This window comes from Osmia lignaria, chromosome 6 (genome assembly GCF_051020975.1).
Source record: "Osmia lignaria lignaria isolate PbOS001 chromosome 6, iyOsmLign1, whole genome shotgun sequence".
NCBI lineage: Eukaryota > Metazoa > Arthropoda > Insecta > Hymenoptera > Megachilidae > Osmia > Osmia lignaria.
Genome location: NC_135037.1, coordinates 11,336,048 through 11,348,923, shown reverse-complemented (window position 1 = coordinate 11,348,923; position 12,876 = coordinate 11,336,048). Strand labels below are relative to the sequence as shown.

The following is a 12,876-nucleotide window of genomic DNA, read 5'->3' as shown; positions in this document are numbered from 1 at the left end:
TCAGTTTCCAACGTGTCTGCTCCTTTGAACCGGAACCGTGGTAACCGAGCAATCTCGTCGGTTATAAAGGCGCGTCGAAAGAGACACACAGGCCAACCACAGTGAATAAAAGGGAAGAAAAGTAGAATTCGAAAGACCACACGAAAAGGGCAATATCTTTTTCCATCGAATTCGGCGATTCGAACGGTTTCCTCTCTTCCGGAACACGAGCGACGAATACTTTTTATCAGCTCGAACACCGAGGGGATACCTTTCTTTTTTTCTTAACGCGTCCGAAAATTATTTTCCTCGGCTGATCGCTCTGATTCCCCAGGTTTCGGACCCTTTCAATCTCCTCTCTGGCTTCTTTCCTCCAGGTTCTAACTATTTCTTGAAGAACGACGGGATAATCCTGGAGAAATTTATCAGCCACGGCAAAGAACTGGCCCCTATTTCGTCTTTTTCTGGCAGGACCAATCTCGCGAACTGAATTCTCACGGTATGCCACACAGAGGTAAGAAGGAAAGAAGGAAGGAAGGAAGGAAGGAAGTTCTAATATCCGCTAGAAAAGACGAAGCACATAATCTCTACGAAAGGATAAACCCGGTTACCGGTCAGGATTTCGAAATACGTCTTGGGAATGTCGCCCGTGGGATTACCCAACGGGTCCAAATGAAGCGCGAGTAGAGCGTGCGATTTAAAGAGAATTGTTTTGGAATAGACAATCAGATAATACTTACAAAAAGTATTAACCAATTATGTGAGGATTTCTAAAAGGAGTATATGACAGTTCCTCGACAGGCTATTTTTCAGCCAAGACGTTAAATAAAATAATTTTTCACGATAATGATAAGTTCGCTTGAACATCACAAAATAAAAATTTCATTGTATCGTATAAAAAAGTAAAAATAGCTTCAACTTTGCATCGAAAAATTTTTTTAAAATCTTTTTGAAAATTTTTTTAATTCCAACATGTAGCGACTAAAAGCTACCATTATTCGATTAATTTTTATGGACACATTTTTTTTATCATGTTCCCGGAAATCCCTGAACAATCATGGCGAGATGTAACTCCTACATTCTGTGGAGTTATACTATAGAAAAGATCTAACTAGCCAGAAGTAACTACATTATTAAAGTATTAATTTAAAGTTAAATGTACAATTTTGAAATGAATCAGTTTCATACATCGAAAGGATAATTCCAACATTAAAAATTGTCTTGGATTGAAAAGTGGCTTGGACAGAACGCAACTTGTCGCTCAATACACCTTCAAATTTATGGATCCTATCGGTGGTCATAGGATTTATGGGAATCCAATGCCTTAATTGGAAAATTATAGGACAATGTCTGGAAACCGATCGTTCGACCTACGGCTCGTTATTCAACGCGTATAATCTGCTTCCTCACTGGGTAACCGATTTTCACGACCGCACCTCGATATTTTCGATAAGGGACACCACGGACTAACCAGAACCATCACCCACTAAAAGGATGAATCAAATTCTAATCAAACTTTCTTTTTATTATATCACCTTACCGTGCAACGTAAAGTGACTCAAATCACTATTTCCAATCAAGCCATCATTTTTCTAAATACCGAGTTTTTTCAGAATTGCAAATATTAATTAAAATAATTGCATAATTATTTTTGAAAGTAAACAGTGTTGTCTACTTACCTAATGAAGTGGCGGCCCACAAAACGTGTAGCTGGTGAACCAAAATGGAGGCCACCACGGCCGAAAGACGACTCAACATCGTAGCTGATTCTCAGCTCATTTCTGTTTCGAAATTTGAAACAGGACACCTCTGTTCCCTTTTTGATCTAAAATTCAAAAACAACAATCGTTATTCCAAATTCCATGACTCCGTGAATCATTTTTTATTAATATCTCTCTAATAAAAATCAATAAAATATTCTATGATTTCTGTTAAATACATTTGGTATTACAATGTTTAATCGCTAAGACAATCTATGATAATTATTATTTTCATTCTTATTTATTCCCATACTGTGAGAAACGTTCTGCATAAATCCTAATTCTAATTCAGCGAAGAAAGAAAAGAAACATGAAATAGATTTGTTATAAAGGGCAACGTACGAGGAGGGTCGAAATTGATATCTGAAATTGAATCTTATCGCATGATAATTAAAGATAAAGCACCGGACAAGACGAATGCGGTCGTTAATTATAGCCGGTTTCCTCGGTGCACAATGTCAAACGATCCTAGCAAGCCTACGGAAATCCCTCTGGACTTCGAAATAACACCTCCGGTTGCCTGGGGCTGACCCAATCGGGTTCACGGAGACACAAAGCCTCCCTAGGCAGAGATCAATGCTTTACTACGACCATCCACAATGTCTGTGTCCTAGAAAAACTGCCCAACCACTTTCGGCTCGGATTTACACCATTTGGAAAATCTGAAGTATGTCCTTATTTTAGATTAAACACGAGCACGTTGAAGATATAGAAATACACTTATCCATCTTCTAACAATAAGTTGTAAAGCCCGCTGACAGAAGCAATCGTAGCGATATATATATATATCAGGTACAAAAGACCGTCTAAACTTTGATCATCAACTTTTTGTCTCTATCGCGGTTCTTCAGAGTCCGCCAGATTGCAGGGATTTCGCGAGGCACAGGAGAAAAGAAAGTTTTTCTTTCGTCTGAACTGGCAAACACCGTGCGCCAGCAACACCTGCGTGAAACACTGAAATAATTTCGAAAGTCTAAAGAGAAACGACAGCTGTTTCGATGCTACGATGCGAGAAATTGCTTGTACCTGGCTCACAGGTACAAAAGCTCCCGCTTACATGTTGGAATTGAACGTTAAGGTGGGATACGAGGGGTGATGGAGTCGATGAAAGGGTTGTCGGAAGGGGGAGAAAGGTGAAGGGGATTGAAAGTTCAAGAGTTGCCGATAGATTCATTAGGACGGCACCGGTAACTCGACGGAGAATCGTGTTTTCGGTCGAACTTCCGGTCAAATTGAATCACGTGGAATTTCGTGGTAACAATCTTCTATTTGACTTCGAGCAGACCGTCTGATTTACCGTGCCCTTTGAGTCTACATACGTCGTTCAAAGTGGTTTACCTCTCGGCGACTCACTTTGTCCGGTTGACGAGCTAGTTCTTGTCACGAATTATTCGAAACGAACGGTTAAATTGGTCTTTACCATCGATTTCTTGATATACTGCATACTTGTACACGTGTATTTAACTTTTACCAATAGTTCCTTTCCTTCTACTGTACTATCCTAATATCCTAGTATTCTAACATTCTGAGGATTTAACATTTCGAAATTGAAAAATTTTATTTATTCATTTTTATGCTCGTTAATCGATTGAATTCAGAAAAATAAATTAAGTGAGGCTAATTAGATCTGAGACGTCCTTTGAGAGGGTATGAAAATGTATGAAAATGCGAAAAATCTACGGATCTTTATGGAAGCGTCCGATATGGAAATTTCCGATAGGAAGATGGACAGATATGTGTTTACTCTTGAATGTTTTTCTGGGCGGACGTCTTGTAGCAACGAATCGATCGGTTCTGGCAGTGGAAGCTCGGGCAATTGTAGTTTCGACCAATGTTTGCTCAATAAACCTCTGTAGACCCGACAAACTAACCGCTATTAGCCGCGGGCTCTCCAGCTGGAAGTTATTAATTGCATTGGTAGCACGGCTGCCCCCGTGTAAACCATTGGGCACACGAGGAATTAGGGTGTTTCTAGTGAATCGCTGAATAACTGAATCGTGCCACTTGTGCACGTTCCCTACTTTGACGACGTATTACCATCGGTTCGTTTCCGATTATTAAATTTCCTCTGCATCGCCTATCCAGCACACACACACACACACACACACGTGTTCCCCTCCATTAATGCTACGTGATATCGTGGATGATTATTATTAATTATTAACATTACATCTGCCACGGCACGATCTATTTTCATTTGGTCCGATGAATGAGAAGGTTGTCTAAAGGATTGTTAATTACACGGAACGTGTAATACCTAAATGAGATAAATTTTGATTTGCGTTCGTTGATTGCATTCTAATGTCGTGTTTTTATTATGGATATTATTGATGATAATTATTTTAATTACGAATCTATGTTATTTGATTACTTCAATGAGATGTTCATTAGATTTTTATTTATTCGTTAACTATTTCCCTACTTTTAATGGAATTAAAAGGCAACATTGAAACATGGAACAAATAGGTCGTTCGCATTGTGCTCCGCATCGAACAGTTTGATCTCTAACCTCTGAACGATCGAGGTATTCGATGAAACGATGACCCGTATACTCGCGTATCGGTCATCACAGATCTTTCCTCGACTCTGATCAAAAGTGGGATGAAAAAGCTGCTACTCCTATGGTTCCACGGCTTTTGTAAGGTTTCCTCTATTCAGCGAACTTATCCGCTAGAAATAAAGACGGAGAAAATGAGAGGCAGAAGGAACGTGATTCGCGTAGCTGTTGCTGCCGATTCCCGGTGCCGCTTTCCTGAAACACATTCTCTTCTACCTATGCTTCTATGCTACGATATTCAAATCAGGCAAACCACTCGACGGAATTTTGCTCCGTTGAATCTCGAGTGTTCTTAATTTTTCCTTTAAATTGACCACCTTCCTATCATCCTCTACAGAGTTTCAATGATAACAGAGAGCGATGGATATAGACGTTTAATCTGTCTGGTACATCACATGGATATATAAATTTTCGTACGCTATACAAAGTTTATTCAACCTTTTCTTTATTTTGAAAACATCAGAGATACAAAAAGCGAAAAAGAGATGAAACTGCGGAAGAAAAGAAAAGTGTAAAAAATCCCTAGAAATAATCCTCGAAAATTTCAAGGATTCTTAACAAATTTCCAGAAGAACCATTTGAATCCATCAAACTGAACCATTTAATATTCCACCATCTAATTATTAAACTAATTATGAACGCATAACCAAGAAACGACGTACGAATGACTGAGTTTTTCCAGCCTCCTAAACGAACAACACCTGTCCACGTATACCGACACTTGTTGACCCTATTTCTAACCGAATGCTGCCACGGCTGTTGTTTTTACCTGCAAGCAAGAGGAGATGGGAAAAAAAGCGTATGCTGCGGTCTATTCGACAAACGATCTGGTGGTTCCGGTCTGATCGATCGCCAATAGACAAATCGAAAAACCGTTCGGTGGAAATAAATGCGAGCGCACAGCTATGACGGCAGACATTTGTTTCCGAGGTCCGATCGGGCAAAACGAGAAGCTTCTCGCCCGTCGTATTCTGTGATAGACTTTGCCTTTGCTTCGCATGCTACATACACATATTACCTTTCGTAATTTACTCGAGTTCTCTATTTTGCTTTTATTCTCGCTCCCGATACATTCCCTCACTTCCCATCTTTCGCCTTCGAACCATCGTTTTACTTTGTTTTCTTCATTATGACCCGCAGTTACTCTCTTTGATACATTTTCCAAACCCTGACACCATTGGCGTAACTAGGAACGGAGCAGGTCATTTACCTTTCAATCATAATTTTTCTCCCCTCTCCTACATTACATATTGGATTTTCTAACGTTCTAACGTTCTAACGTTATTTGTTTAATCCGATGTGATAGTTTCGCCTTCCATCTTACGTTTTTCTTTGCGTCACTTTGTATCGGAATAATCCAACGCGTCGACGTGAAACCATGAAACCTTGTCTAAGGATTTCAGGATATACAACCGAGGTATGAGTTCGGATAGCTGTCGTGGCTGTCAAGCTTTCTGGGATACGCTTTTCAAACGAATATCCTCTTCGGAAGTTCGCCAGAGAAGTAAACCACTTTCACGTAGAATGCTGCCGCTGTTGAATTTCCACGTGTACAAAATGAGTTGCATACGAAGTAGATTTCTATTTATTTGATAATTTCCTTGGATAGTATAATATGATCATGTATAAGATCAACATGCAATGCAATTTGTTTTTATTCTGCCTCTGCTTGTCTTTTCAATTTCAATTTACCTTGCACACACTGTTTGCTAGATTATTCGCAGAGGACCATCGAGAATTTAAAATTCTCTGCATAATTGAGAATTCCAAATTTATATAACAATATTTCATGCTCTTTATCGAGAAAGAAATAGAATCATTATTTTCTCACCGAATTGTTCGCAATGAATTTTTCAGAAATTCACGAACATTTACCATTTAACAGTTTGCTACGCTTTAATTTCTTTCGTCTGTACCGCGGTATTAATAAATGTTTATTCACAGGACGGAGTGTACCCGTTAACCGACGTTTCTAGCGAATTTGCCGAAACGGTAGCCCATTTTATACATTCGGTGGAATTTTATTACGACCGCTTTTTTCTTTCCAACGAGCGTCGACCACGCATACCCAGTTTCAATTTAAAAACAGAAAAATCGCCGGCAACGTCATCAACGAAATTTAAACAACGAAATTGAATCCGAGTCGACGAACGGTGCAGTTTCGAAATTAATTATTTTTAAACAATCTCAAAATACGTACGACCGATTTCAAAATTAATAATATTATTTATGTGTCGACCTATTAAATGATCCTCCAGTGTTAACGCACGAATTTAGAAAGATAGCTTTTCGTCCCCGTAGCGATAAAATAATTGCCCTAATGGTATCGCGTTACCCATCCCTGCGGTGAACAGACACGAACAGCCATTGCGAAGCTTAACAACAACGACTATAAGTTACAACACGACCGCTACACTTGTTCAATTATCTTCCAGGACAATTTGCGACCCGGTTCCACCCTCGTACCGACCAAATAATTGCACCCGCGCTTTTTAATCCCGTTTAACGGCGACGAAAGTAAACGAGAAAGAGAATTAAAACGACACGATGCAATAATGAGCCATTAAATACCCTCTTCCCTAAATAAAAGATCTTAAGCAGAAATGTCTTTTTCTCTTTAACCACGGGTCATGATTGATAACCTTGTTAATTAATTAATTGAACCAACGAATTTGAATGAAAAATGGTACAATTCCGTAAATCATATTTTGAAATATACCCAAAAATATTTTCAATATCATACTCCTATAGGTTAATTTTCAACTGGAGCAACAACATCAAAGAAACAAGGTAGTCGTTTGTGTTCATTGTTCAGGATTAATAGAATTATCGTGGAATTGGTTCGCGACGGTGTGTAGCATCAGTTTGCGAGATAGGCTTACACGATTCCACGATGCGACACATACTTTACGGTTGTGTAGAACACGCCCTGGCTACGATGTAACCTTGTTGTTCTGTGCGCTTGTTAACGGTAACTAATGTTCTTCCCGCCCATTCGATACTACTATCCAGCGAGCGACAGATTTGGTAAAAAAAAGAACAGGGCTGTTCTTCTGAATGAGTAGACGACTGTGATAAAATGGATGTCATCAAAAGGGTAGAGGAAAGCGTGGTTATATAGCCTCATAGCAGATGATCGTAATACGACGATATTTTCACCTCGGAAGTAATCGGTAATCACCGCAGAGGAACAATATGGCGAGCATAACTGAAACGATAATTGTTATTGCGCTCGTTAACACATCGACTCAGAACAAGTCGTTGGTGTGCGGCTAGGAAAGTAGCGATGCCTGTGCGGAAAGAGAATTAACAATTCCATTGGTGTTAAGAGTAGTTCGAGCGATGCACAAACCTTCCCACCGAGCTGCTGCCGATTCAATGAGCTGACTAATTAATTTAAGCTATCTTGTGCGACCCACACCTGCGCCTAAGGTCCCCAGATCTTAGCTTGGTCAAAATTTAGGACACGTTCAAGACAAGAAGGATAACAAACTCTATATATGCCTATAAATAGGCGTTTTCGAGGACAATAACGATGTAACGGAGAAGACCCCATATACAGTATACATACCTATATACTAAATTTACAAATTTTACAGTTTTAAATCGAAAAATTTAGTAATACCAGATTTTCAAGTTTTTAAGTTCTCTTTTTTGAAAGCTTGCAAATTCGAAAAATCAAGTTTGCAAATTTACGAATATAGAAATATAAAAATTTCAAAGTTTAAAATTGAAACATTGATGCATTCCGCTTGCACGTGCACGTTTGAGTAGTCGAATAAATCAAAAATCCTACGTTTGTTTACAATCAACAGCCGTTAAACGGATCCACTTAAATTTTCCCCGGTACCAATCTGGAACCGGAAACACTTTCCGGGAAGCTGCCTGTTTCGCTCGGCATAGAGCGAATCAACGTTCATTTTATGCAATCGGATTAAACAAACCTTTGTTTCCTCTAATTAAGTGGTCCCCGGTGAGGTACGCCATAATCGGAACTCGGCCCAGTGAAATAAAGCGAGCGTTTCGCGTGCTGCTAGTTGATAATTTGATTACTCTGAGAGAAACCGTGGCAGCGGCCTCCGCTCGAATTCGACCGGTGCGGTGGTTCGACCAAATCGGTTCACGGTAGAAATTCTGTTTTTAAAATCACCTTATTCCATACTGCTCGTTATTACTCAGCTACCGGGAAACAAAAGCACCTCCCTAACATTTATTCAACGAACAACGTGCAGGCAATTATTTACGATAGAGAATTATGAATCTTTGTCAGCAATCTCAGCTTGCCGAGTGACTCGGCAATGAACCAATTAACCGTTCGTTCCTTCGTTCGTTCGTTGAAAATTCAAATCGGCTTTCGACTAAGCCCATGAATCGCGAGGAACCGTGCCGTGGCCGTCTTATTATTCAAATCATACCACCGAGGAATCTCCGTGGCCGGTATTATTGCTGTCACGGTAAGTGATTCATAAAACCGGAATATAACTGTTGGCTTGGTACGAAATCCGCTCGGATTGTCGGCCAACGTTCCTGAAACCCACCCTCGCTCTCTTCCTCCCTCTTCGACAACTACCAGAGGGAAGAGACTCCTCCTCGAATGTAGGCCGATCTAACGCGTCGATAAACATGTACAATGAACACAATATGTTTACCGAGCTATCTGGAAATAATATCCAGCCGCGCAAACACGGAAACGCGATCTTCGTGTTTCCGTTCCGATGGAATCGAACCGTATTTGTAATATTAATACCAGCTAACTAATTACCGTTCGAACGGCAACTTTCAATATGCGAGCTCCGGCTGAAGTTTGCGCACCAGGATAAGCCCGTTCGAATGGAATTAATACGATGTAACTCGCCGTGATGTAACGTAATTTAGCTTCCTGACGAATCATCCGGACCGCGGAACAAAGGACACTAACCTCGCGGAACAGGATCGTACATTCTGTCTGTGGTTCGCCTACCTATATGTATTTTTAATGGGTTAGCCTTCTTCCGATAACGCGAACATTCGCTTACATTAATTAGAAAATGAATTTCAAGTTGCACAACAATGCAATCATTTCTTGCTTTTTCATGTCATTAAGGTTTCTTTTATATTTACATCAATTCCAAGCACAATTATTTCGTCTTCTGAAGATTATAAAACTTCTAGTTTCTTCGTTGGCCGTTTTATTCGAGAAAGAATGAAACCCGAGAGCGATGCAAGTTTTCTTTACTCTAATTATAAGACGTACAATTAGCTTAATCCTTTCCCTACGGTAGAATTAGTCGGCAAGGTATACCGCAGCACAGATGGATAAACCGCAACTGCATACTTCGCTGCAGACAAAATTTAAGCCTGTTACTTTACTGCATCGTATAATTTATTGTCTTTGCCGCGTATTATACATATTATTCTATGAAATGATAAAAACATACCTATATGCGTAATCGTATTTCATGTACAAAGAAAGAAGAAGAAATTTCGAAATATTTATAAATTTTCAAAATGTTCAAAATAAACTTCCTTTTTCAGAAACTGGTTTAGTAATTCATTCTGGGACACAAAATGAAAAAAAAAAAAGATATCTTGAATAACTTTGAATAAATTTCTTATTAGTGTTATTTAGAACGTCATAAATTCCCTTCACTTTCTATCTCACAAAATTACTCGATTTAATTAATTTTCACCGTGTCTTCTTTCATTTATTATAATAGTATCTTTCGTCTCCATCGAACTAAGCGCATTAAATACGGGAGAATAGATAAGCTGGATTATATTTACGAACACGAAAGTTGTGGCTCAAACGTTCATTAATAACGCATCTTCTTTTCACCTTCTATGATTCATAACTAAAGAAATGCTATCTACTTCTTCTTTTTAAAAAAAAGGAAAAAGAAAGAAGTTGAAGATTCCTACAATTCTATGCTGCATAAAAGAACCAGAGAAGATAATATATTCATTGAATGTATCTGGAATACAGTTCATAAGAATAACACTGTATAAATTTGCACTGTACTAGTATTACAAGAACGAATTTGGGAATCATAAGGATCAGCAAAAACCATAATTTGCAGATTTCTAAACCAAATGTCGATGCGTTCTCAGATCAGCGATAAAGATTGCTGCAACGCTTGTGAAATGTCGCGAAGGGCATGGCTTAGTCGCCATAGGAGGCGTGGTTTACTAGTTATTAACCTTTTAGTAACTTGGATGACTTGAGAGGCGTGGCTTAATTAAGTTTGGAGGTATAGCTTAGTAGATCTGCACCTTCAGTGGTTTAGTTATTTAATTTAACTGGGCCCAGATGTGACATAAATGGGCCTGATAGGCTCAGCTTAATCCTTCTGAATTCTCAGTGGCTCAAATGATTCGAAAGGCGTAACTTAACTGACCCCGATAGGCGTGGCTTAATAGCTCAAAATCCTCAGTGGCTTTAATGACTCGAAAGGCGTAACATAGCTGGCCCTGACGAACGTGGTTTAATTGCTCGCATCAGACAACCTTTCCCGGCAATGGAATAACATACTCGGTGAGCATCGATTTGCTCTAGCCCAGTTTAGAAGCAGCTCAGACACGATCCATTGCGTTTCCGGTCGAATAACAAGAAGGAACGGTCTCACGCCGTCGTCTTCATTGTGCATCGTTATTACGTTTCCGCTACATTGATCAGGAAATACGTGTTACGGGACAAGTGTCGACACACGTTCTGATCCTGAAATGAAAATACTCGAACGAGGGTATTGTCGATCGAGTGCTAGCTAGGAAAAGTTACTCCAAGGAAAATGGGAAATAAAGCCGAAGACTTGAAACGCCATTACGTATTGGTTCCGTGGACGATATCGTAAGACAGGATGCCTCTAAAACTCTCGGCAAACAAGATATAAAAACGGAACTCCATAGAAATTGATAGAAAATCGATCCAAGTAAACGGTAATTATTACTGGAAATTTATTAACCAATTCTCAACCAACCGGCCTTAATTCCAGATACTTTATCCTTTTTAGTAAGACGTTTAAAATACCATTCCCTTTTGGAAGTAATTGCTAACCGTTTAATAGTCGAATGGGTCATTTGGATCGGTAAATACGAATGATAACAGTGATCGGCAAATATCGTTAATTAAAGAGCACAATTGCAAGAAGCAGCATGGACAACGATAGGTGAGAGAAAGGGGTGGGCAAAGGGTAGTTCCGGTCGTTCAACATGCCGTGAAAGAGGAGGAGAACGTAGATACGGACACGGAACTACAATTCGAATTCCCTTAATGGAAGCCGCTGACACGAATTCCACGATTCGCAATCGAGTAACCATTGGAATGCTCGCTGGATCAAGAGACAGATAGGTATACAAAGGAATCCTGAATACCTGGACACCAGGAGTTTATTGTACCAATAGTGATCACCCGAAGACATTACCCACGCATAAATAAACGTCTATGACGTATGATGAAAAAATTCATGTATTAGAATTTTATATCTATTTTCAGAGAAATTTTCAATTTTCAATTTTCCTTTCCATAGAAAATTTATTATGCGCTCTGCGAATAGCACGCCTTTCTTAGGATATCCTGTAGAATTATAATTACAGTAAACTCAAGTAACGTACGAAAGCGTTCGTTTATCGAATAATATGGAATGTTAGGATTCGCGTCAGATCGTATCGACTTCAATATTGAAAAAGACCGATTGCTTGGAGAGCTCGTTAGTTACTGTCGCTGGCAAGTAGAAAATCACAAATCGTCGTCCAGTTGAGACGCCACGATGACTAATAGTTCCTGTCCATCGTACCGTTTCCGCGATATACGATCGAACAGAGTGGATTTTTATCAGGAAATATCAAACAGCTTTTCTTTACGTATGTTTCTGCAAACCTTGCTATTAACACTTGCTATTGACAATTCAATTAGATTACAAGTACCCGGTGCTATCAATTAAGTTCGTTTAAATATTTGAAAGAAGGAAAAATTTTAGATTGTACCAATGATAAATTTGTTTAAAGATTACAAGTGAATAAATTTATTATACAAAAATTATGTAATTTCAAAATTCGAATTTAAAAATTTCACGACTATAGAAAATGTAACTATAACTTCTATCGAGAAACGTTAAGAGTAGCTTATCCTGAAATTACTCTGGTGATTTTATGAATAACGCTCATGATGGCGATCATAATTCGAGGATAGAATACATTAACCCTCGTGGAGAGAGGATCACCTTTGTCAGAATCCTTTTTCTCTCTCTCTCTTCCACCTATTCAGGACGATCTACTCCTTTTTGACCCCTTTTCACGTTCAACTTCGATGTCCACTGAAACTTCATCTTGAAACGACAAGACGGGATGAAGAATCATGAGATCGGTGAACCCTAGAAGATTGACCTTAAGCCTCGAATAAAACCTCGACGGGGGTGACGATGCCAACTCCTGAGAATCTTCCCGCCAAAAGTTTATGGTCTCGTTTCGGTTGGTCCTATTGCTTGGACATTTTTCTTTCCACGAAATTAAGAAATGGCGAGGAACAATTTTCTTCCTGACATGACGGTTTCGTCGATGCTTTTATACCGGATCCTCACTCGCCTAGCAATCGTGTGTTTGTAGAAA

The 12,876-nt window shown here is 39.2% G+C and overlaps 1 protein-coding gene across 1 annotated transcript in view; it reads right to left on the bottom strand.

Moving 5' to 3' along the window:
- Positions 1-12,876, bottom strand: part of LOC117607594 (opioid-binding protein/cell adhesion molecule) — a 137,003-nt gene that overhangs the window by 99,636 nt on the left and 24,491 nt on the right. The window contains exon 3 of the mRNA XM_034331466.2: positions 1,659-1,804. Within this exon, the coding sequence (XP_034187357.1) occupies positions 1,659-1,737 (79 nt within the window). The 5' untranslated portion in view covers positions 1,738-1,804. The remainder of the gene's footprint in view (positions 1-1,658; positions 1,805-12,876) is intronic.